At 38.0% G+C, this 26,892-nt stretch overlaps 1 protein-coding gene across 3 annotated transcripts in view; it reads left to right on the forward strand.

The window, feature by feature from the left end:
• Positions 1 to 24,784, forward strand: part of LOC105382892 — a 531,219-nt gene extending 506,435 nt beyond the window's left edge. For all 3 annotated transcript variants that reach the window (XM_038110292.2, XM_048630756.1, XM_038110293.2), the window contains 5 exons: positions 14,019 to 14,154; positions 18,101 to 18,246; positions 18,784 to 18,884; positions 19,447 to 19,551; positions 20,271 to 24,784. In XM_038110292.2, coding sequence (XP_037966220.2) covers positions 14,019 to 14,154; positions 18,101 to 18,246; positions 18,784 to 18,884; positions 19,447 to 19,551; positions 20,271 to 22,754 — 2,972 coding nt within the window. In that variant the 3' untranslated portion in view covers positions 22,755 to 24,784. The remainder of the gene's footprint in view (positions 1 to 14,018; positions 14,155 to 18,100; positions 18,247 to 18,783; positions 18,885 to 19,446; positions 19,552 to 20,270) is intronic.
• Positions 24,785 to 26,892: the final 2,108 nt, after the last annotated feature.

The raw sequence follows: 26,892 nt of genomic DNA on the forward strand, positions 1-26,892 counted from the left end.
GAATTTTATAGTCACGTTTTGAAGTTATAATGGAATATTGCCCGTTACGCACGATTGCCCCAGATCCAGTGTTGCCACTGCAATTATTGTGGAGTTGAGTTGTTTGCTGCTTCGTTAATAACTTTTTCGTTCATCTATTTCGTCCGAAATCTCCCGATACGAATGAGTCATTATCGTTATGTTTGTTTTTTGACGTTGATTAATTACTTTCTGTTGTGGCTGGAGAGGTACCAATTTATTGCATTATTAGTTGGAAAGTACTAAAGTACTTGCTGAAGAATATAAACTAACCCATACCAAAAATATTCCGGTCCAGCTATAAACCTAAATGTTCCTTAATTAAAAGGAAATTAGCTACCTACTTGACATATTAAACTCCAGTAGCGAAGTAGCCGAAATAATTGAAGTTTTCAGAAAATTAAGAGATTTTTACAGTAAATAACAATTTATATATTATCTGTAGGCGTTGTTACCTTTCCAAATTATGTAGGTAGTAGGTTCGTAATCTGAAGCTAAAAACTATTGGGTAGACAATTCTCGCGTGCCAAATTGGAGCAGGGGGTTACCACCACTGAACATTAGCTATGGAATATCTTTAAGCAGAATTGCTTTGCATATATGTATGTATGCTTTGCTTATCTGCCAAATCTTATCTGACGATCGCTGCATCTAATTAATAGTCCAACTATAAGTTCAGCAGGTCTAATGGTAGAACTACAATGATCAGTTGTAACTAACTAAAGGCGAAACCAAAGTTAGTTTTACATTTCAACATATGTTCCCACATGGAGGAATTAGTTTGGGCGAGTGTAATTAGTTTTTTTATTGCGACTTCCGAAAATGTTCATTCTAAAGCAAAATGGCCGCCTGACAGTAAATGTTTCCCAGAATGCCTCCGTTTGTTTATGCTTCGTAAGGTTTGTAAGCTTTTCGCGTTTAGTTTATTTATTTTAGTTCGGTTTTTGGTAAACAAAAGTGAAGTGTGCTTGACGGGCACCTAAATAAATACAAGTTAAAGTGATACTGTACAGTTACAAAGTTGGTTCAGTAGTTTTAAACGTTAAAATATTTACTTACTATGTTATTTTTTCTAGGATTCGCTTAAATTAAAATTATGAAGCCATGCGCAATTTATGCTTGAGAACAAGATGCCGGTAAACGTCAAAAATCGCCCACACCATAGACACCTTTCTTCTGTTCTGTGTTTTGTTCCTCCAAATAAGAATGTAGACCACATAGGGTATTATGATAAATTTCTTCTAACAGTTCGGCCATCCTGAAATTCCTCGGTCCCCGAGGACCACTGGAGAGGCCCCATAGGCATAGCTGTCAGATGCTTTTGTGCTGTTAGGCCCCGAAGGCAAGTACACTTATGCTGTGTAGGCCCCGTAGGCAAGCATGATATGGTTTTAGTGCTGTGAGGCCCCGAAGGCAAACACACTTATGCTGTGTAGGCCCCGTAGGCAAGCATGATATGGTTTTAGTGCTGTGAGGCCCCGAAGGCAAGCACACTTATGCTGTGTAGGCCCCGTAGGCAAGCACACTTATGCTGTGTAGGCCCCGTAGGCAAGCATGATATGGTTTTAGTGCTGTGAGGCCCCGAAGGCAAGCACACTTATGCTGTGTAGGCCCCGTAGGCAAGCATGATATGGTTTTAGTGCTGTGAGGCCCCGAAGGCAAGCACACTTATGCTGTGTAGGCCCCGTAGGCAAGCATGATATGGTTTTAGTGCTGTGAGGCCCCGAAGGCAAGCACACATAAAGTATTTTGTATAGGAATCATTGCTCAGTCAAGTCCTCTTCTGAAGAGGAGCTTCCCTCACGGGGTTTCCAAACTTTTAGCTTGTCTCGGGCAATTGTGTTTTTGTACATCCTCTTTCCCTTAGTAACTGACGTCACTTCATAGCGATCATTGGGTAACACTGCAGTCACTTTATAGGGTCCCGCATACCTTGGTACAAGTTTACCACTCATGAGTCCTGGTCGCATTATTTTCCGTTCCACCATCACCATCTTTCCCACCGGGATTGGTTTAGTTACACGCCGACCTTTATCGAACCTGGTTTTCATTTTATTTGCATTATCCTCAATAGTTTTAGATGCATCATCCCTTATTTCAGATAGGTTAGAGTCATGCACAGCAACATCTAGTTCGCCTGCTAAACGGGGTCGCAAACCACACAGTAGTTCCATAGGAGACTTGCCGGTTCCCTGACTAGTAGTCGAATTTATACCGAGTTGAACTTTAGGCAGATACGCATCCCAGCCTTTACGCTCCTCGCCCATGTGAGCTGTCAAAGAGTTCAACACTGTGCGGTTCAGACGTTCAACTTGACCATTCGCTCGAGGTGTTGCCACAGCATTCAATACATGCTTTATCCCATGGTCATTGCAGTAATTCTGAAACTCTTTGGATGTAAATGCCGTCCCTCGGTCACTGACAATTCTTGCAGGAAATCCAAAAATATGACACAATTTGTTCAATGCAGTGATAGCTCCTTTAGTGTTTGCACTCGTAACTGACTCTAGCCAGACAAACTTAGTAAACCCATCAATAATAGCAAAAATATAAGATTTACCATTACTTTTACAAAAAGGGCCTAAATGGTCCACATGTAACGTGTGGAAGGGCAAAGTACCCTTAGGAATAGGATGCATTAGCCCAGGCTGTTTTCCAGTTGGTTTCTTAGCAAACTGGCAACCAATACAACTGGAAATATACTTTTCTACAGATTTTCTCATTTTTGGGAACCAATATTTCGCCTGTATGGCTTCAAGACACTTTTCAAGGCCAAGATGCCCATGATCATCATGGTATATTTTCATAATGTGCCACCTAGCACCTTTGGGCAAAACAGGTTTATTATTACCATTTACTATGCGGTACAAGATCCCATCTACTATTCTGAAGTCTTTATGTAACCCATTCTTCTTGTGTTTGTTGGCTTCTAACTCCAGCTTTAAATTCAAACTAAGGGATTGTATAGCTTCGTCTCCAGCCTGAAGTGTTGTTACTAGGTCTTTTTCTTCTATCTGTCTTATTTCGCATAATACTGGGTTTCTGCTGAGAGCATCCACATGAACCATAGATGTTCCTGGTCGGTGTTCAATCTCAAAGTTATACTCTTGTAAATCTAGCCACCACCTTGCTATTCGCGGTGACAAGTCCCTTTTAGACCATGCTAATCTCAAAGCAGAACAATCGGTGACCACAACAAATTTAAGGCCAGTCACATATACCTTAAACTTCATAATACTGAAGACCACAGCCAAAGCTTCCAATTCAAAACTATGATAGTTAGTTTCAGCAGCAGTTGTTTGTCTACTGGCGTAAGCGACTGCCTTCCATTCTCCATTATCTTGACGTTGGAGTAGTACGCCCCCGAGACCCAGCTTTGATGCATCAGTATGGATTTGTGTCTCTCGGTTCGGGCTGTAAATTGCCAGTACTGGATCAGTCGTGAGTATTTCCTTCAATTTATCCATAGATTGAGCTTGATCAGAGCCCCAACACCACTCTACATCCTTTTTGGTTAAAGTTGTTAATGGTTTGGCTATAGTTGCAAACCCACCGATAAATTTGCGGAAGTAACTTGCCAAGCCTAAAAATTGGCGCAGTTCATGAACATTTTCTGGTGTTTTAAAATCCTTGACAGCTGCTATTTTATGCGGTGAGGGACGTAGTTCTCCTTTAGAAATATCATAACCGAGGTATTCCACTTTTTCAGTGAGGAAAGTGCACTTGCTGCGTTTCAATTTTACTCCTGCGGCTTTAATTAATTCCAACACTTTTCTTGGATTGTCCAAACAACTTTTAAAATCATCTCCCCATAATATAACGTCATCGATGTAAGCTTCAGCACAATCATGGATTACAGGTGCAAGTATCTCATTCATTGCCCTTTGAAACACAGCAGGGGCATTACACAACCCAAAACTCATCATTCGATATTGAAAATGCCCGTCAGGCGTTATGAACCCTGTATATGGCCTGGACTCTTTTGCAATCCGTATCTGATGATAGCCATTAGCCAGGTCTAGACAGCAGAAGACAGTCTTATCCACAAGTCGGTCAAGTAAATCTTGTATAACAGGTAATGGGTACCTTTCCTTTTCAGTAATTTTATTCAGCGCCCTGTAGTCGACACACATTCTGTATCCTCCATCCTTTCTTTTGACTAAGAGTACTGGACTTGCATATGGTGAAGTAGACTTTTCAACTATACCAGCTTCTAATAATTCAGATACAACATTTCGTACTACTTCTCTTTCATGATATGACATACGATATGGCTTGTAATTTACGATCTTATCCTCCCTTAGTTTAATCACCATCTCAATGTCACAGTTACCAAGCGCCATAGCACTGCCAGAAAAACAGTCATCATAGTCCCTCAGGAGAGATATTACTTCTTTTCTTTGTTTATCTGTCAGTTGTTCTCCTATATTAGGCATTGCTTCAGAACACTCTGGTGTTTCTACTAATTCAGCTCTTGCTATACATTCCTCACATTTAATTTTGATTGGTGCATTTGTTCTGTTAATAATTTTAAGAATTGCAGAACCATTATCACTCTCAACTTCTTCACATACAACATCCTTTTCATACATTGGCTGCCGTTGTTCACTTTGGTTAACTTTTAGGGTTGCATTTACTGCTGGGGTGGTCCACACAAATACTTTATTAATACCAGGTTCCAAAGTAACATCTTCTTGTGGATGTAACTGCACTTTTCCAGTATCCTCGCATAGCTCTGCTAATTCAAGTGCCATTTCCCTCTTGAAGAAACTCAACTGTGAAGCAGTCTTAATCACCACTACATCTGCGGCTTCTGTAAATGGTTGACCCACCAATACATCAAACTCCTGTACATTGTCTGGTACTACATAAAAATTGGTCGTCATGTCAATCCCATCCACCATTATTTTGGCTGTGACTATACCTATGGGTAAGGTTAAAGCGTCTCCATAGCCCTTAATGACAATTTCATCATTTGCTGTAAAAGCCAAGTTTTGTTTTTGGCAGTAACTCTGTTTTATTGTATTACAGGAGCTCCCAAAATCTAGGAAAGCCTCAGCAGGAGTGTCATTTAATAGCACTGTTTTGAAATATTTTCTGTCTGAAAAATCACAACAGACAGTCTGTACTTTCCGGACTACTTTATTTTGAGGCGATGACTTAGATTTCCTGCACTCCTCCAAAGTGTGGCCCTTCATATTACAAAATGAACAGTGCTTATTCATATTTTTCTTTCTAAAACAGTCCATCTCTGTGTGGCCCAATCGACCACAAAAAGCACATTTATTATTTTGTTTATTTATCCCAGCTTTCATATTTTCTTTATTCTGGTGACACCTGGAAGCCTTGTGTCCTGGTTTTCCACAATTAAAACATTTTAAAGGAGTATTATTAGGCTTTCTTTCACTGGTACTTGCTTGATACTTATTTACACCAAAGTTTGATGTACTCACACTGGCTAAGTACTTTAATAGTGTTGTTGTGTTATGACAGCCAGCTGATTTTGCACCTACTTCTAACAACTGATTCCCAAGCGTCCCTATGATGGCTTCAGTTATAACTTCGTCACACATCTGGCATGACATGCCAATGCCCAATTTATTATAGTAGAATTCTATGGGATCTTCATTTGGTAGACGCATTCTATTGACTAGTTCCCTGATCTGTGATAACTTGTTCTTGGTAAACGGAAATGCTTTGATAATTTTGTCTTTCCATTCATCCCAACTCATTTCAAATGAGGCTTGCCGTTCGTACCAGCCCTTTGCATATCCACTTAGCTTACATGTACAGTTGCATATGAGAGTACGCTCATCCCAACCATGCATCCTAGCAGTACTTTCTAAATTTCTGATCCAGTGTTCGACAGGGACGTTGGTAGTCTGAGGATCAAAGTCAGGGATGAAGTCATTCCGCCCAACATATCTCACTATTGGTAGACTAGCATTACCACCACTACTAGGTCCAGGTACTGCTGTTGGCACAGATGACACAGATTCAGTACCCTGCTCATTGTTTTCATTTCCAGTATGGTAGCTATTTCTCAACACCTTAATTATATCTTCTAGTGCATCAATGCGCCTCTCTTTTTTCTTTAATTTAGATCTATATCTCTTCCTATCACAACTGCTTGAAGAGGATGAACTAGAACTGCTATGAGAGCGCTTCTTATTTTTATTCCGCCCCATTATTTTTAAATAATCACACCCACTAAGTAATTGTTAATTTAAGCTTAAGCTTTGCCCACTTAATTAAATGTTGCTCAAAACTTACTACTTCAAGTATGTCCTAGTTATTTAAGCACTAAGTTAATAAAGTTCAGCAATTATTGTTAATTTATGCACACACTAAGTAGTTTTTTTAGAAATAGCAAGGGCACAGTATTTACAATTAGGCACACACAAAATAAGGACACAGGCAATCAATTAGAACACAGTCAATCAATTAGAACACAGTATTTACAATAGGCACACGAAATAATTGTCAATGATCTTTCAGAAGGCACAAGGTATTTACAGTAGAATAGTTAATAGGTTATTTACAGCTCACCAAACTTGCATGGGCAACTCAATGCAATAATAGCAACAATCCAACAGTCTTACTGTTTCACCACCAGCAGGTTAAAAGCACAATTCACAATGCACAACACAAAATAGGTTAGTAACTTTAAAGGTTAGTTCGTCGTGATCGTAAGATATTTTATTTTTATAAAATAACAAAGCGTCTATTACCGCACACAGGATTGGTTTTTAAATTCGTATTACACACCAAAATGCACAATGTAAACGTTTTATTACTGAAATTAGTCTTTATTTTACCAAAACAAGAAATTATTTTTACGGTTTTAACACAAATAAGGAAACTGATGAACTTTACTTTTAAACTTGAAAATTTTAGTGGCGGAAGGCCCAATCTCACTTCTGAATCTTTTAAACGTTAAAATATTTACTTACTATGTTATTTTTTCTAGGATTCGCTTAAATTAAAATTATGAAGCCATGCGCAATTTATGCTTGAGAACAAGATGCCGGTAAACGTCAAAAATCGCCCACACCATAGACACCTTTCTTCTGTTCTGTGTTTTGTTCCTCCAAATAAGAATGTAGACCACATAGGGTATTATGATAAATTTCTTCTAACAGTAGGTATATCCAAATTATTATGATACTTTACGCTTTTTTGTTTACATAAGCACATACCTACTTAACTCAAAAAGCATCCAACTTTCGGCTCGTAAGTAGATACATAGGTACCTACTTACTCTCATACAATAAATCCATATGCTTGAATTAAGCAGAATACAATAGTTTGGTTACTAATATTTTAGTTTTGGATAATTTAATACTATTCTGCCTAGTCTAGATTGCGTAATCTAATCACATATTCACACGGTAGAAAGACACAAGTCCATTATTGCGTACTTTTTAGACAAAAAAAATTAACTCAGCATCCAAATTAACTTTCAGCCTTTCACTTTAATTATATTTTAATTTTTTATGACTTATATTAGAGTCTTTTATGTAATTATTAGAAGGCAAATTAATGTTATCATTATAACGAAGACTTTCACTTGTACTAATCTTATTGTTACCATACCTAGTTTTAGCTATAGGATGGTTATTGATTGATTATTGATTATTGATTATTGTTACGATGAGCAATAATAAAGTTCCACTTGGGTACAAAATGTCGACACCAAATGGCCCCAATTTTTTAAAACATTTAATTTAGAAGCGAAGCAAAAAGGAGGGTTATTCGTTGTTAATATTCAGATGCGCTGTTAAATTTACTTTTAATATTGCAGACAACGGCAGCGCCATTAAGCTAATCTTTTCCGTTTAGTTTCGGAGTAATTTAGTGCTAAAAGTGGGTGCAGTGCAATGCACCTCTGCCTACCCCGCAAGGGAGTAGATTAGTACAAGGTGTGAGTGGTTGTTTTTTTTTTATTTAGTGCTGTTTTCACTGGAACTTTTACATTGCTCGTGAGTGTATTTCTGTCTCAAGTTGTTTAAAATAATGATTTGTGTCACGGTCTTTCGGAAGAGGGACTTACTAGTGAGTAAGTTACGTTTAAATACGTAATAATAGTGGTATAAAAGCTTTACATTTGAATGAGTAGCCTTACGATAACAAACTTTCATAGGGACAAAAACCACACACAATACCCGAAAAGGTAATAATTTTATTCAGACATTTTCCTTTGATGTACGACAGAAAACAAAATAAGACATTGTTTCGCCGGATATTCGCTGTTCTTTTAATATTAGTGGAATTTTTCATATTATTCCGTTTACCACCAGAATTTTTATGATATTTATGTGAGGTTTCGCACCCGTGCTCGAGTGTAAAAATAATAGGTAAAATACAAAAGGAAGCTGAGGAAATAATTATCATATTGTCCCGCCATTGAATCATGAAATCATTGTTGTTTTTTTTTATTTTAAAAATGAAAAGTATTTTCTTTTTTCAATTTAATTATCTTTTACTTTATATTTTATCAATAATTATACTACTGATAATGAATAGGTACCAAAATGTATAAGATCCATCCAATTCGTAAGACTACTATTCAGTACGGTGGCAGATACCAAATTTTATAAAATTTAAGTCAAATATAACACTTACTATCCATGAAATAAAGACGATACGTAGCAACCTATTCCCTAAACCTAAACCATAAGAACAGTGAGTCAAAAACTTTTTGATTTATACACGTTTTAATAGTTTATAGGATAATTACACTATAATTACAGGTTAGGGACTAATAAATGGAAGTTGCTTGTTCACGATGATCTTTTTTAATTAAAAAACATGCGTCTATCGGCTCGTGTTATTAAATATAATTTATACCTATCCGACTTTTTCGTTTTAAGCATGTTTTTTTTAGATTGCTGCCGAGCCGAAGCGTCTTGGTTTAAAATGAGGTTTTTTGAAACATAGCGTGGGAATTGTGTTAAAAATTTATAGGTAGGAACAGGATTGAATTTTATCCGTAACTTTGAAATGAGTAGTAGTATAGTATAATATGTAGGTTTTAAGTAGCTCTAACTACTTAGTACATATAAAAGATACATTATTTAGACTCCCATAAAAAAGATGTTTAGGGCTCCCAAACGCGTTTTAAATATTAATATAATAAACAGGTGTTAAATACATATATATTTGTGGTAATACAGTAAATACTTAGGTACTTCAAACAAGTATATTAGGCTATTGTATGGGACAGAAGAGGTTAAGTGTAGTTAATTTATATTTTTTATTAACATTATAACTAGTAAACTTAGCGAACTTACCTAACCTTAATTTCCATTAGTTTAACATATAAATAAGCTAAGATCCTTAGACTAGACCTAGACTGTCTACTTTTATTTTTTCCTTTCAAGTACTTTGTTATTCTTACAAAAGAAAATGATTTCTCAGCATTGCTTTATAATTATTATGAATTCTGAGAAGCAATAATATACCCTACCTAACCATCTCTCAATTTTATTGATGTTCGCATGGTTACAAATACAAAGTATATGCCTACGACCTACAGTTATTGTTATTAACTTCTTATACATATAGGTAGGGTACAACCTAGGGCATGCAATACCGGAACAATTTTCAATACCGGTATTGAGTTCCGGTATTACAACTCAATACCGGGATCCCGGTATTAATACCGGTATTAGACTTCCTTGTAATAAATGGCATATACTGTGTTTAAAGGTCGTATACATCAAAATAAAACAAGAAAATGCAATCATATTCTGTATTTTGTTGTAGATTTTTACGAGAAATCAGTTTTAGAGTTTAAATTTTAGAATAAACTATTTTTTTACATCCGGTGCCGGTTTACGCATGGTCAACAGTAGATTTCTAGCAGCCGAAAACTGCATTAAACGGTTAGGAACAAGTGCGCTTTCACAGTATATACACACACAAGGCTAACTAAATCTTAATCGCTTTATTTATAGCCTAAAAAAGTCCGATTCCGGTATTACTTCAATACCGGTATTAACTTTCAATACCGGTATTGAAAAAAGCGGGAATTTTGTACGGGATCCCGGTATTACGAATACCGGTATTGCGGTATTGCATGCCCTAGTACAACCAGGTTCGTAAGTTAAGCTATAATGTATACCTTTTGTACTTACTTTGTTAACCCACAAACGGACATTCTTTTAACTATTTATTAATTTAATCTTTGGTGTATATTATATGGTAGGTACTATAAGATTATAACCTACCTTTTATAAGCTAAGACAAATCCTTCTTCTTTTATTGCCTAACTTATATTTTGTATAAAATGAAACTGTCCCTACTTCAATGCGATAGATAGCTACCTTATCACCACCTCGAATTAGCAATCAACAATCCATTCACAGCATCGCTTATCTGTAAAATCTGACGTAACTTGTATAAATCTGACAGCTGACGGAAATAGCGGAACAGGGCCGGTTCACAGATTAAACGACTTGGGAGAGGATCATTGCGAGCATTCGAATCATGCCGCTCGAATAACTTTGTATCTGTGACCGAAAACTTGCCTGTAAACTTATACAATTAGACGAAATTCTTGTTAAGTTATTCTATCTCAGTTTCGCCTTCGAAATGAGGGTTGGCTTTTTGTCCCAAGTGTATGGAAATTACGTGATTTTACAGTAACTTCATTACAGCGACGCCGTGGAGTAGATAGAACTTGAGGTTTTTAATTTAACCATCATCGTTAATCACTGTGACGCTCAGTCCTAACCTAACCTCAGGCAATAACGTAAAACGTAAATAAAAAATCAGGAAAGAAAACATCCCGTCTCGAAATTGGAACGAAAAACGAAACATCCAATTTTACAAACGGCCAGCCTTCAAATGTAATGTCGGGGCACACTTCCGAAAATACCGATATTGGCTCCTCACATAGAGTTTGTATACCAATGAGTTTTCATGTTCCATCCACGGAATAGTCGATCTCATTTATTATTTACGCAGCGATAGGCTGTGAATTGTGGATATTGGTTGACGCGGCAGCCATTTTGGAATATAACGGAAACGGAACACTTTATTCAAAAACGGAACGAAGTCTAGACGGTCAATTAAGTGCGTGCCCAACTTGAATAATGGAGTTAGGGATTTATGAAATCGCGTTTTTTTTCTTTTTTCCTGATCCCGCTTGATTTCGCCTTTATTGGATTTCGTGGTGATCGATAAAGTTGATTTCTGTAACTGTAATTATTCTGAAGGCTTTGGTTCAGATCAAATTATGGTTTAAACCTTTTTTACTTGATAGGTTAGGAGTCTAGTGTTGCCCAAATGCAAGAACAAGACGAGACTTAGCCAGTCTTGGTCTTGGTCTTGCGCCAATACACCTGGTCTTGGTCTTGCGCCAATACACCTGGTCTTGGTCTTGGTCTTGCGCTCTCAGTCTTGGTCTTGGTCTTGCGCTCTCAGTCTTGGTCTTGGTCTTGCAGCAAGAGTCTTGCAAGTCTTGCAATTACCTATTAGTCTATTACTATTTATTAAAGTTTACTTTTTGATTTTAATAGATATTTTTATTCGCTATGTTTATGGTATTAGTCGTAATGCGCATAGGTCCAGTTTTTCATATTCTTTGATACAGTTTTTTGCGTCTCATAGAATTCCTAAGCGTACCTACCTATACACTGAACTGTTACACCTAACTACTCAGTGAAATAGCGCTAAGTCCTAGCTGCAAGACGCAAGAGTCTTGCAGGCTATGTCTTGTTCTTGCTCATGTCTTGCACGGTCAGGTCTTGGTCTTGGTCTTGCTAAAAATACGCGGTCTTGTTCTTGGTCTTGGTCTTGCAAAAACGCAAGAACAAGACCAAGACTGCAAGACCAAGACTGAATTTGGGCAACACTAGTTAGGACTAGATTCTAAGAGCTTTGATTTGTCTTAAATATATAAAAAAACACTGACATCAAGATGTTATCTTTGTCGAAATATACCTGATTACTTTATGTGCTTTGGACACTCGATATCAGCACAGGAATTAGTTATCAAAAGTTGCGTAGGTAATATTTTTTTTGTATAAGTTTGTTTGATAGCGAAGGAGATGGAGCTATTTATCCACATAATAGATATACATATTTATATTCCCTACTTAGTTCTCTGTTTCTTTGTACCACAATATTAATAAGTTTTGCCAAAATGAGGCAGGAAAAAACAGGATAATACTGCCAAGCCCGATTACCTCGTCAAAGTCAGAAAGACAGAAAACATCATTTGCGGGTAGGAAAAGCCGTTGTCCATTTGGAGATTGGTCTTAAAATAAATGATTAAATAACTTAATTAACTTCGTTTCTCGGGCACAATTCACGTGGAAATACTTAGGTTTAGAAACAGCTGGAGACAGTCATGATTATTCATTATTTTTATTATAAATCCGTGGCAGGTAGAATTTTTATACTCATATTATCTCAATTACCTGTTACTTTCTTAACGTAATTGCTCGTGATGATGACGTGACAGTCTCCTGCAGTTGGTACAAAAGACTTAAATAAATCCTAAGATGTGCTCTAAGTATGATACATTCACTTACGAGCAATGAAAATGTTCCAGTGATATGGAACAGCAATGGCAGCTAAATTTTGTCATTGCCTGCATGTAAAACCTTTCTTGTTTTTTATCTACTACTATGTTATATGTATAATATGTACTTATAATATTTATCATTTTGGAACTAATTATGAGGTTGATTAACCAGCGACTAACAAACTTTAAAATTCTGAACATGTATACCCACCAGCAATACACCACTCAGTTAAACAACTGTTTCGCCTAACTTTCATTGAAACCGAAACTGAAAAATACGGAAAAACTTTTTGGTCACAAAAAAAACAAAACAACGAGAAAGCGTTATCCGCCAATAGACAACAACACTAACTTTTTAAAACGGCTTATTCCCAGCTCATTGATGTCAAACTGTAAATCCTGGCCGCTTCGATATCATAAAGTTGGAGCACACTGCCGCAAAACGAAAACTTTTGATAACCCACGACCTCACACTATTATAGACCCACAACTCTTTACATTGTGACCTGAATAGAGCTCTTTGTCTCTCGATATAAGGCTCAAAGTTCAATTTATTTAGTGAAGATACCATATAAATGCTTATCCTTGGGTAGGTTAGTTTTTTGCACTTTTTTCTGATAAAAAACGGCATAATCGTCTAGATAAGCTGAGGTGATACATATTCTATGTTACGTATCTATATTTTTTTTAATGGTTGCATACATACCTACCTAAGTAATTTAGTATATTTGCAATAAGGATTTATGCTCTTTGAATTGAATAGAATGACTTTCTTCACTCACAAAAAGGTTCAAATTTCAACCTAATCTTAATTATTCAGAAGTACTTAACTGAAATTTTAACGTCTTCTCTTTGAAGTTTTTTTTTTATTTCCTCCACAAAGCCAACACTTTCGAATCCTTTATAAATTGTCGACTTGGTTGATTTCGTACTTGAAATGGAAGCACTTTTATTTTCGTAACACAAAGCGTTCTCCGAAGCGAGTGAGCTAGAACAATCGGCTTTTATCTTTGCTTCGAACTTCGAATTTGATAGTCCGTGGGAAACGCAAATAACCGGACTTGATACTGGCCAGTTCGGTGCGTCTTCGGAAAAAAAAGAAATTTAAATAATGTCAGTTCTTGCAGCCAGTACTTTATAAGAGATTTTACCAATGCTTTTTGAGATGACATCTCTTCGGATATCGGTATATCTGCAATGCGTTTGACAGTTTTGAAATTCGAAATTATTCTTCTACGACATAGACATTCTCGGTATGTTATGTGATATTGAGAAATACATCTACGCTACCTATTATTTAGCGTAAAGTATTTACGTTTAGTCTTTTCCGTTTCCACTGCCATACCTTGCAGAATCAGAGACTATAATAATAGTTCTGATTCCCAATTCCACCCAACAGATGGCGCTAAATCGTAATTTTTCACCTCTAACATTTTTCCTAACCAATTTTTTTTCTTTTTTTTAGCGGATCCTCTGCCCGGCAAGCATGTCCCGCTCGAGAGCTACGAGGCGGAGCTGGAGCGCGAGCACGCGCTGCCCACGTCCGTGCCCAACGCCGACATCCTCAAGACTAACAGCAACCCCACTTATCATAAGCCACGGTGAGTTTTTCTTTCTTTTTTCTTGGTGGCCAGATATTTTTTATATTTTTGGTTTTTTTTTTAAAATAAATGTATGGCGAGGATATAGCTGGTTATACGTTACGTAGACAGGTACAAATATAATATTAGCTATAAGTACATACGCATTTAGAAACTTCTTCTTTTTCGAAGTTGGTTAAAAAGGGTCAGCCGTTTGCAAAAACATGCACGGTGGAAGATAATAAATGATAATAATAATCCAACATTATATCTCCTTAACGACAGCCAAGATAGAATCCTACAAAGCATTCCACATATCGCACGCAATAAAAAGAAAACGGCGCGAAATTAACCGGACCACACGGTTACGACCCAAAAAAACAATCCACCAACAATAAAACCGTCTACATAAAGCCACTCGCTCGCGTATTAAAAGTGCCATCCCCGTCTACCCCATTAAGTGGGCCCCGTCGTAAAATTACGCATAAATTCCGTATCTTTTCCGACGGCCGACTTTGACCGAAGAGATTCGTGATAACCGTACTAATGTAAAATCATTATGTCCGAATAATGTTGTTCCAAATCCTAGAACATGAATAATAGAGACGGTTTGTTTCCAACAAACTCGGAATACATATTCATTTTGTTATGAAATATTAATGGTAAATACCTGAGTACACGTTTATGTTGGTAAAATTATTTAGGTGAGCCAGTTAAAAATAAATTATTAACTGAGATAATTATGTAGCTTTTTGGATTATTGCTTCTTAAAAGTCAATGACCCAAATCGATACAATCTCGGCGAAAAATATGATTGTACAAACAAACAATAGATTCCTTCTTAAAAACTTTCCCCTATTTCAATCAATCAAACTGCCAAATATACTAAAGTTCGCCTTCACTCCAAATAAAGCGGAACTGCTGACTGCTCGAGTAAATACATGCCTTATTTGCATACAGAGAAGTTCGTCTTTTATTCGCTGCAAATAAGCAATATATTGAAATAATAATAATACCTACAGTAAACGCAGATTTCAGTTTATCATCAATTCATCACAAATGCCTAATATACTTCCTTGGGTTTTCTTGATAAGCTTCACAGAAGGAGACATTAAATGAAGAATATTACTAATTTAGGTATTTAAGTCTTTTTTTCTGATTGTGATTCTTTTTTGGATCGACGAAATATTCGGAATAAAAAATATATATAAGTACTTCGTCGAAAAACCTTGGGATTGGACCCAAAACCAAAAGGTCCCTTCTCCGTTTCGTTTAAGGGGATTATTCAAAGTGGCCAAATCTGCCAAGTTTCCAGTTTAACTACACTCCTGTTATCTCTGAAGCTTTCTGTAACTTTGTATTGTTTTAATTGTTACGTTTGGAATGTCTCAAGTGGGGCTGAGTTAGGAAAGCGGGCCGATACTGGGCCAAGTTTACAAAGAAAATGGTTGCGGTGCAAATATGCCCGCTTTTATGTTTATTTTAATTGTACCTAATAAGTACGTACTTCACCCAAGTTCTAACGAGTTCTTTCTTCTTAATTAACAAACCAATGTTTCCATGTTTCGATCCATAAAACCATGTGCAAAATTACGTAGGTACCTACATAAAATCATTCAATGAACTTTATGGTAAAAAACTAGCTTCTATAAAAAAGTGGATAGCCGTAATAATTCAATTGGCCAATCGGCCATCTTTATTTCAACCCTTCCCTTTCTGCCAAAATTGGCGGCATGACCGTGCATACTAATATGCCAATGGTTTTTTCACATAAATCCTACGCTTTTTGCCGAATCGTTTTTATAGATTAAACTATTTATTCCAGAGCGAATATTAAAAAACAAACTGTGAACTTAAAATATTTCATCGCTTGCTTGATTGTCGCAATGCAGTTATTTATTTTAAAACTACAAAAAATGTATCCTAAACAGTTTTTCATCCTCCATTCAGTCCATTTAAAAGCCTTATGTGATCTAAAAGCAAAATAATCCAATTATGCACCGCTTGAAATACGTACGATGCAAATTGTGATGGACAATTTAAAATTAATGTAGAAATAGATTTTCTACTCTGGCACTGGCAGCAAACTAATATCGAATGGTTTAAGTCTACCTTAATAGAAGTGATTTTATTAGAGACGTGCTTATGGATTAAAATGTAAGGTTAGTTTTTCGATAAATATTATTTGTTCTGCTAGGATATATTTTTATATATTTCCTATGTTTTAATAAGCGTACTTTTAAATATCACCAGGATGAAATAGGATAGTAGAATAATATCATTAGTAATAACATCTTTCTTTTTCCGTCGAGGTTTAAAACTATCCGTACTACCAGTAGAATTCTGGAATTTATGCCCGTTTTGGCGTTTATGCCCGTTTAAAAGCGTAAGGTAACGCCATCTATCGTCGAGTAGACGAACTTTATAATGTGTTCGCAAATTTCTTGTCTCCGGATCACAACTACTTAAATTCATACAAGAAGGGTTCTTGATACCTAAACAAGAAATAATAGTTATAGGAAACTAAGTATTAAGTATCGGGTTGGTGTTGGCATAAATTATTATAGGTAGGTCCTTCTTTAAAAGTTTTTGGGCAGCCATTACGCGTGAAAGATTTGTCAGTAGTGTAGTAGCTAGTTCATAACCTAGCTCTAGTCATTGATAAGGCTGTAATGTAATGCAACTTACTTCCTTTTTTTATTTAACAATAATTGTATCTGATGTTGTAGGTAAAATTTCTGAATGTTTAGCTTGTGTTTAGATACTTTTATTTTATTATTTCATGTTATATTTAATACGTCAATATTCGAGAATAAACAGTATATTTAAACCATTTACGCACCACAAACCAAAAGCGGATATTCAAATAAATAATAGTTTTTTTGTGGGCTCCATTAAAATGCAGTTTTCGTAGCAAAAATAAAGCTAAAGGGAAAATGCGGGCGCAATGCCAATTTTCATTATTTTACATACCTATAGATAAACCACTAGCCATGACCTCTTTGCACAAATACTCTTCTAGTAACCACAGACCTATGTTCACTGGTAGTTGAAATATTAAAGCATAGGTCAGCAACCTTTGCGAATAGAAAACAAAACTACAATATTGTTAATCTTAGCAGAATACACAATTATCAATTTCAGCTAAATTTCATTTTGCTTACAAACCTAACGGGGATTGTTAGCAATTTGCTTGTTAGGTGTAAAATTTAATAGCTGCCATTGTATTTCAGTTTTGAATGCAAACAAGCTATTCGGATGAAAATCGTAGCGTAATCCTATCTAATGACTGGGTAATTAGGTATTTTAGTAGAATGAGCTCGTTGAACCAAATCCTAGGTTGTTTAGATTAGCTGAAAGTGGCAACCACACAATTTTTTTTTTTTTTTTTTTTTTTTTTTTTATTAGAAGAGAAAACATACAGTGTATATTCTTAAACTTACAAATATAAATCTATATCTAACACACACACCAGTAAAGTTTTCAAAAATAAATGTAGGCAGCTATTTTAAATGTGATAGGTGCATACAGTACTGCTAAATTACGAAACAGCTTCGGATTTACTTTATCATTATAACAACAAATAGGTATATAGGGAGATATTAACGAGCAAGTAACATTTACTCAGATATTTCTAAAAGATTTATCTACAGTAGGTATATCTATCACAAATTTACCACCCTGAAGTGCCTTCTACACACTCTAAACCATGTTATAAGCATTTATGTTTGTAGTACAGTATTTGGATATGCCAGTGAATGCGTGCAAATCAAACAGCGCAACTTACCCACTAAGTCCAGTTACGTATTCAGTACTAACATTTTTCCGCCCCTCTCTTTGCTTAAAAGGAGGCACCAATCACTGTTAACGAATGCGTGTTCCTGTTTATCGAAAATAAACAATTTTCTTTTTTTTTAAGTCGAGAGTCGTATTCAGTTCTATCTTTTACCGCCCCCTCTTTTCTCAGGCCACCTCAGCACCACGGCGCGGCGCTGCTGGCCGGGGTCGGCGGGGGCGCGGTGCCGTCGTACGCGCCCCCCGGCCGCGCCTTCTTCACGCCCCCTCTGCCGCCCGAGTACCGGAACCCGTTCGCTGATAAGCCAACGCTTAGAGGTGAGTTTTCTTCTGTTTTATTTTTATTTTTATTTTATTTTATTTTATTTATATTTATTGTATTTCAAGGATTCAAGATTTCAGTGTGGTGTGGATACAAAATTACATAATTATCCTTTGGCCTTTTATATTCATACAGATTTAAAAGACACTGCCGCAGGGAACTTGAGACAGAGAACTAATTACTCTTTAGAGCGAGAGATAATCAATCACTTGCCGATGAACAGTTTTTGATTCGATAGCCTGTATTAAAGAGACGAATCCATCAGCCCTAGCGTTCAGTAGCAAGACTAAACAGCTCACACTTTAGACCTTAATAGAATCGATTATTCAAATCTAGTAAGTAATACATAAAATGCTATTCTCTCAACACTACCACCATAAACGCAACACCTCCATAGCCCTCCACCACATCATCACGACCCATCACGTCCCCACTGCTGGGGCACGGGTCTCCTACCAATGACGAAAGTATTTTTTCACCACCACACTCTCTCCCTAATCCATAACTAACCCCCCACTCTCCCAACATTCCAGGTACGAACACGGACGGCACGTCGTACCTCAACCGACGCCCCATCCCGCCGCCGTCCCTGGGCCCCGGCCACGAGCGGATCCCCATCCGGCCTCCGGGACAGGTAACAAACACTTAATAACTAGTTAGTCTATTGTTGCTTTTAAATAATAAGGAGATTGGATTGGGAGATGTCTGAGTTTAGGGACAAAGAGTCCTAGGGAGCTTTTTTTGAACACTTGACATGTATCTCGTGAGAGGATAGAGCTAAACTAAAGCCATAAATGTGTTGCGGACCACGAGCGTAAACCCATCAAACTTTCGTCATTATTCTATTTCATTGACATAAACTTTCACGGTTATAATATTACTAGTTAGAGACTATTCTCTATCTATCTTATGATACTGTCGACTTCTAGGTACCATCTAGGTTTTTTCACCATGGTGAAAGGATTAGCCAATTAGATTACCGTCAGTTGTCGACTGCCCAAGGTAAAGGTGCGTTGGACGTACATACATATACAGGCTGTTGCTGCACACGTAGGTTTCGGCTGAGTATACACTTTTTACAACACCCTGTATAAAGTATAGTAGATACATGACTCGGAGATGCTCCATTCGACAATAGCCCTTCAAACAATAACACCTATAATTATATTCCTGTAACCTGAATTTTGTTTTTCCAGGAGACCTCATCCCCACAAGTGCCGGCGCCGCCGCCCGCGCCCCCGCTGCCTCCAGTGGGGCTCGAGCCACAGAAGAAGAAGGCACTCAATACCCCTAGCCATAAGGTTGGTATTCATTAATCTATTTCATGTAATCGCCAGGCAACTCGATAGGTGATAAGATAGAAAATGAAACAGATATTTTATAACAATTAGGGCTTTCTAGGGTAATTTCTGGTAATTTGTATGACAGCTGTGGACTGACCTTAAAATGTTTTCCGTGGGAATTCCGGGATAAAATATATCAGCTTCTTCCAAAATTAATCGAAAATATTCAGTCGTTATTCCGTGAAAGAGTAACTAACAAACATCCATACTCACAAACTTTCGCATTTTTAATATTTCTACCAAAACGTTGGGCATAAAAAGGTGCTCACATATTTCCATACTCAAGTCAAAACACTCCTTGAGTTAATCGGCCACTTGACAAGCGATCAACTTGAAACGAAATACTCGAGTGGCGACTCACCCAAGCCATTCGATACATTTGACGGTTAAAATGCATCCTGTAGCTCTACCCCAAGTTGATAACTTGCATGTGTTAGTACGACCGCTTTCGTATCCGGCAAGGCTTCCCCTTGTGGTTAAAGTGTATCTATATCTACCGCGAATATGAAAGAGATTTAGCGGTTTCGGTATTGGAAGCCATAGTACAGCTAAGCTAGTTTCACACCGAAACTGGTTGGTAAATTATCGGTGGTTTCGCAACTTACTGAACTACTTTTACGAATCCTTTTTGTACAGTAAACTGCTCGGACTAATGGTTTTTTTTATCCTTTTTCCAGCCCGATGCCGATCTAGACAGCGACATCACACCACACGGCACCGACCAAGCCAACTTCACTGACTTCGTGCCCAACTCGCTCAACATCCCGACCATATCCAGGATCCTATCCGGGTCTAACGGACGAAAAGAGGATATCCCGGATGTCCTTCTAAGGACCGTGACGGCCAAGCCTCAACAAACGCAGGAGAAGACTTCAAAAAACGACATCTACGTCACAAAAGACGCTGGCGTCACGCTCAGCGATGCCAGAGATACCTCCACTGAAGGTGCTTTGGCTGTCATAGATCCAGAAATGAACAATCTGGATCGACCGCTCATAATAGATCAAAATGGAGAAACGAATACTAAGAGGAATCTTCAGTATGCTACCAACAAAGTCAATGATAGCAGGAAGGATGAGTACATTCCAGCTACAACGATAGGGTTCGAGTTGAGAGATCCAGAAATGTCAACGGAGCGATATCACAATCTTGCCGTAAACTCTGACAAGAAAATGTCGAAGGAAAAAGGTGGAAGCGGGGTGTCCAGGACTGGAGTTACTTGGCCGTTTGCGTGGAACGTCCATATTTATTTAGCCACTATCATGTTCACAATTCTAGCGGTCTTCTCCATTTTCAAGATCATCTGCTACAACAAATTCACACACCTATTCACGCAGTACTACTTCATCATCCTGCATTTGATCCTAGTGTTTGTCTGTCTCATGAGAATATTTTACATGTGCTACGATCCGTATAACATCAACAATTCGTTGCCGATCTTCATTAGTGAAATCCTACTCCATGTCCCGGAGATTTTGCTTAGCGTTGCCTTCGCTAGCACCATCCTGTTCCTTCTCACCACTAGCATTAACTTCAAGAACACTTGTTGTTCTTTCCTCTTTAGGTCCAGGACTGTCATCATCGGAGGCTGCGTCCACCTCCTCTCGTGTTTAATGTTGCATATCTTTGAAAATAATAGTACTATTTATAGAACTCCGCACGGAGTCGAGAAAAGGGTATTAGGACTTACGTGTCAAATTATATTTATTATGGCGTGCCTCACTTTGGGGTTGTGCTACCTATATGTATATAAAATGCTCAAAAGTATATTACAGAAGAAGAGTCACACTTACATTCACGGGTTCCAGAACCTGTACCAAGCCATCCACATCAACCTGGCCACAGCCTTGCTTTTTGTTCTCATGGCGATGTTGCAAATCTACGGCATCTTCGGTATCAACCAGGTCAACATGACCAAATTCAACTGGCTGCAATGGGGATACCAGTTCTCCTTGCGCTTGCTAGAAATCAGCATAGTAGCTCTTATCTCGTGGGTGATCAGTCTGAAAGTCGGTATCGTCGCTTCGTTGCAACACGAAAAGACTGATGGCCACAAGATCTCTGGTTTAGGGCTCTTCTCCTGCAATGCGGGATCCAGCAACGAACAGTTCGAGTCAGACTACCCCGCCATCTGCAACACCAACACCAACCTTCACACATACACACTGAGAACCGGCAAACCGATATACGAGACCGCTGGACACCACCAGACTATCCCTGAGCAGTTCTGTGGCCCGATGCCCGACCACCAGAGGTATCCCCTCAACACGCTAGCTGGAGTCTGTGATAATAACTCCGGGACCGAAAACTACTCCGGACACAGCTCCATCGCCAACGCTGGCCACAGCAGCTCCACAGAATCCAGCAACGCAACGTCCAGCCAAGGTGTCACCAACCATTTGATCAAACACCATCCCAACTTAGCCGGCTACAACGGGGTGGAATCCGCCTCAGACGACCATTACTCCAACTGCGACCCAGCCATCCAATCCTTGCAGGGAGACGACCCTCTCGATCACGAGTACAACGTGATCCAATACGGCAGCAACACCGACTTCATCCGGGACATAAAGAACCAGAACTACAACGCCGGGTCCAATCGCAGCTCTCACAACTTCAAACACATGTCATACGACCGAGTGTCGTCTCGAACCAACAGCAACCCTCGCAAGAAGCACCGGATCAAGAACAAAAACGTGCAAAACTGCATGACGATGGGCTACGACGCACACCACTACCACCAACCCCATTTACCCGACGAATACGGGAACTTCAACACTGAAAACGCGTCGTACCACACGTCTGGCATCCAAACTCTGAACCCTAATAGAAGTTACTGTGAGTCGCAGCCGTGCCAGCAGATACGGAACTCGCAACGGAGAAACCAGTCGCCTTCCACGTCCATGGCTAATTCCAGTGGAAGCCAGAAGCGTGGGAAGACAAACGGGTTCCCAGATCGGCCGAAATCGACGGATTTGTATGGCTTCGCGCCAGAGGCTAGTGAGCGGGGCTACCCTCAGCCCGCGCCGCGCAACTGTGGCTATGAGGCGTCGTACTCGCAGCCGCAGGACGAGATGACAGAACAAGATGGCGGCAGTATGCTTGTCGCTCAGGACGGCTTTGTGCGGTTTCGACCCATCGAAGACGCCTCGCAAACCTGATTCACCATCACTCTGCCCTCGCAGGCAGATAACCTTAGCTTCTGATCCCGTCGGCCGAACAGTGATTCTTATTCGTAAAGGATTACGCGAAGTTGAATGTGATTTCGGCATTCGTGGATTTTAACAGTGAGTGTAAACACGTATTAGACTGGGACTAGTGTTTTTACTGTGTGGGACGTCACGAATGCTTTTGCTCGTTAAAAGTGACATCGGCTGACGAAAGTGTTTGTCTGAAATCATGTATTGTAAAGATATTGTAAATGTTTAGTTAGGAGGTAATTAACGATTTTAAATTAAAGTTAAGTGACAAAAACGGCCTCTTGTACATAGTTTTTGTAACGTTTAATTTGTTTCAGGCCTGATGTAAAAATATAACGCACGCCTCACAAGGCTGGTTTTAGATATTCACGATTTTTTAAAAGCTTAATTTGGAAGTTTTTATCAAGCGTTGATGTCGATGTGTAAAATTAAAGTAACAAAAATAAATAATGTAACATTTATCAATTAAAATTTTCTGCGTTCTAATTTTGTGGCGATATTTTGATTTAAAAAAAATACAAATTAACTGTGACGAAGGAATTGTCCCATACAGCCAACCGTAGTTTAACGAAATAACTAATAGCTACACATTAAATATTGCTGTTTGGAAATTTAAATGTAGCCAGTAAGTAAAACGACCATTTACGTCTTGGCAAAACTATTGGTACATCTGCAAAAAACTACCTACAGTGTTTGTAAAAAACACTATCAACCGTCTAAATCACTATAAATTATTATATCTTTTACGGCCTTAGATGTAACAATTAATTTGTCAAGATGTGACTGTATGTGATATCGGTTTAAAAGTTTGTTTCAAACAAATCTGTCCATAGTTAAATAATATTGTATTATCTATAATAATATGTAATAACTATTCAAGGATTGCACAGTTGCACTGAAATCATAAATATTTGTAAAAAATATATGGTTTTAGTGCGATTGTGGATGCTAAGTACCTATATTTATATCAGATGAACATTTGTCTGATTTTTTGTTATTAGTCTTATATTTCCTGTCCAAGATTCAATCTACCTACATAACCGTGTCCTAATAATGATAGTTTATTTATAATCGAATTTATTTTGCATTCTAATACAATTCATCAATTTATTATCACATAACATACTTATTATTAATTGTCCAATTTCTTTGTGTTGTCTTCTACAAAACTCAAAGAGCTATATATTTTATGTCCCATAAAAGTACCTTCAAATTAATATAGTGGTGTTGTCATTCATAAAATAGATTTTAAATATCCTATTAAGTGTTACCACTTTAGAATTTTGTACTAGATTACCTACACTGACACACAACCGATTTAGAAAAGTAACAAAATACTCAATAAAAAAGCATTTCTGCCTAGTCAGCACAAATAATACCACATGCTGCCATGTTTATAGTAAATAATATACCTATCTTAATGTGTTATGGCCATTTTGTAAAATATCTACATAAAATACATGATAAATACCCTATCTCATTGTTAGAAAACCAAACATATTAAATGAAAAGATACAATCACAAAATGTATTTATAAAAATGCCTATGAATGTTGGCACTAAATAAAAATAGGTAGTTAATAAAATGTAAAAATAGAAAAAAAAACCTGTCTAAATATAAAGGAAGCAAGTACCAGCAAATTTTGACATTGTGGTTTTACAAAAATGTTACTTAACTGCTCACAAAATATAATTCCTATGTATATAGATCGTTATTAATATGCGTAGGTATATATGAAAGTACGGTAATAATACCGTACCGTATTGCCACTTTTTAATTTTATTTTTAAATAATTATAAGCCTATGTACATAAAACTGCGGGATACTAAATCGTACCCAATTTAAGAAAAAAAAAGAATGCTGCGTGCATTCCATTTGTTGTAAATGTTTAATATTTTTCATTTTAATATTTCCAAGACTGTACTTTATCATTTAACAAAATGACAACTGATATATTACTATGTATAAATAAATAAAGAAACCGTATTGAATTTGTTGTTTCATTTGATATTTTCATACATTTTACACTATTGGTTTTACTTTTTTTGAGAATGATGTAGAGCTTGGCCAACAAAATGTGACCACTGGAAAAAGTTTTTTATTCTTTTTATAAATAAATAAATTAAATAAACATAAAATCACCAAATTTTTGGGGAAGCTTATTATATATTTTGTGGCAACACTAAAAACCATTGCTGCTACTGCCAACATCGTTATGTTGAAAACTTTAAAAGAATAAAAAGAATAAAAAACGGCACAAATAATAAATTAATAACCAATGAAACGCACTCCTAAAGCCTACTTGCTGTGTATGGTCCCTTGGTACTTTATTACAACATGGAAGTATGGAATCCTTCGATCATATTATTAAGATGAAATCCTAAGATCCCATCGTCCCGCATGATCCCGCTTGGCTCTAAGGTAGCGGGAACGTTTGCACTGACAAGGGCCCGGCGACGTCGTGTCTGTCGGGAATCGGGATATCTTGCCCGGGACCAGCAGCGTTCAGCCACGCATTCTTGGCCTCCGTCAGACACGGCACCTCTAAATCACCAAGTGATGGAGTTATAATTCTTCCAAAGAGGTCCCGTGTACTGGATACGGAGGACAAAAATGCGGGCAGTGCTACGGCTACGTCAGAGGCTTTGCGTATCCCAATGCCAATTAAGCCTTTGGCTATGCGGCAATTAAGAATTTCGGTTAGGGAACGTCTAATAATTTCGTCTAAAGAAGTGGGAACTTCCATAGATTGGAGCATCTCAACACGTACGTTAATTTTGGCACGAACAAACAAAACTTCAAAATGTGCATCGCCATGTGTGGGTTGATGTCACACATGCGGGTGTATTATTCCTCGAATTTCTTAATTTGGTCCTGGACGTAGCCGGGGATGGATTCGTCCAAGATGGGGGCACCTAGGAGGCGCAGATCGTCTCCATTGACAATTTTGATATTAGGGGCCAGGACGTTGAATTTGTAAGTAATATCGTTTTTTTCTGTGTCTCAAAGGGAATTGTTAAGGTAGAGTTCACATTTTCCAAAATTTAGTTCTAAGCCAATTGTACTGAATTTTTGAATAATCGAATTTAGGTCTTGCAGCCCTGTGGTAGCATCGCCCCCTAGGGTCCCGTCGTCGAGGTACCATACATTGAATTTTGAATTTAGATTCGAGATATGTGGATGAATGCCCAGGCTGAATATTGCTGGTCCCAATGGGTCGCCCTGCTGACAGCCAGTGGCAGAAAGGATGTGGTGGTTTTTGTATGAGAGCTTTGATGGTTTGCTAAAGCATTGCCACAGATAATTACATATTGGGTTTGCGTGGGTACGGATTTCTGTCAGCAGGGCGCTTCTATCGATGGAGTTGAATGCATTTTTAACGTCCACCTTCAGCAGCACCTGAAAATTTCCCTCGGTGATAAAGGTTCGGCCAGCCTGTACCGCCGCTTCACAGCCTCCTTTAGTCCCGAAGCCGAGCTGAATTGGCTGATGCCGCCGTCTTTCTTGATGAGTGCGACCAGGTTGGCTCCGTACAGGATGTCGGTAATCTCCTCGCAGACGGAGCCGGACAGCATCAAGCCGACCAGCCTGGTCAGGTCCGCCAGCAGGGCCTCGCCTGCCGCCCCCGCGGACCCGCAGAGGAGGTCCTTTAGGTGTTGGGGTGATAAGCTATCCAAACCACCGGCTGATCCATTCTTGAAAGATAGTACTGCAGCAAGGACCTCGTCAGATGTGACCACAGGGGTGCACTCGGAGCCATCCGGGGCATCGGGGAGATATTACGGATCAGGCAATAGTAACAGTTTTCAACCTCCTAGACAGGTGCGATGTCGAGCAAAGCGAGCAGGAGCATGTTAGGTGCACATACTACACAAGTTCGTCAAGCAAAGCGGAGGGACACCTAGTAAGTATAGAAATGAAAATGTTTTATAATTTTATTCAAATATTATATTTAATAATAACTTATGATCATGTATTATTGTGTACAAATGCTTAATAAATCAATGTAATTTTCAAAGGATATTAATGGGAGATTTTCAACTATAGACAACTACCATAGACAAAAACCAATTATAGATGGCGTTAGTAAAACTTCATC

The sequence above is a fragment of the Plutella xylostella genome, chromosome 27 (assembly GCF_932276165.1).
Source record: "Plutella xylostella chromosome 27, ilPluXylo3.1, whole genome shotgun sequence".
Taxonomy (NCBI): Eukaryota; Metazoa; Arthropoda; class Insecta; order Lepidoptera; family Plutellidae; genus Plutella; species Plutella xylostella.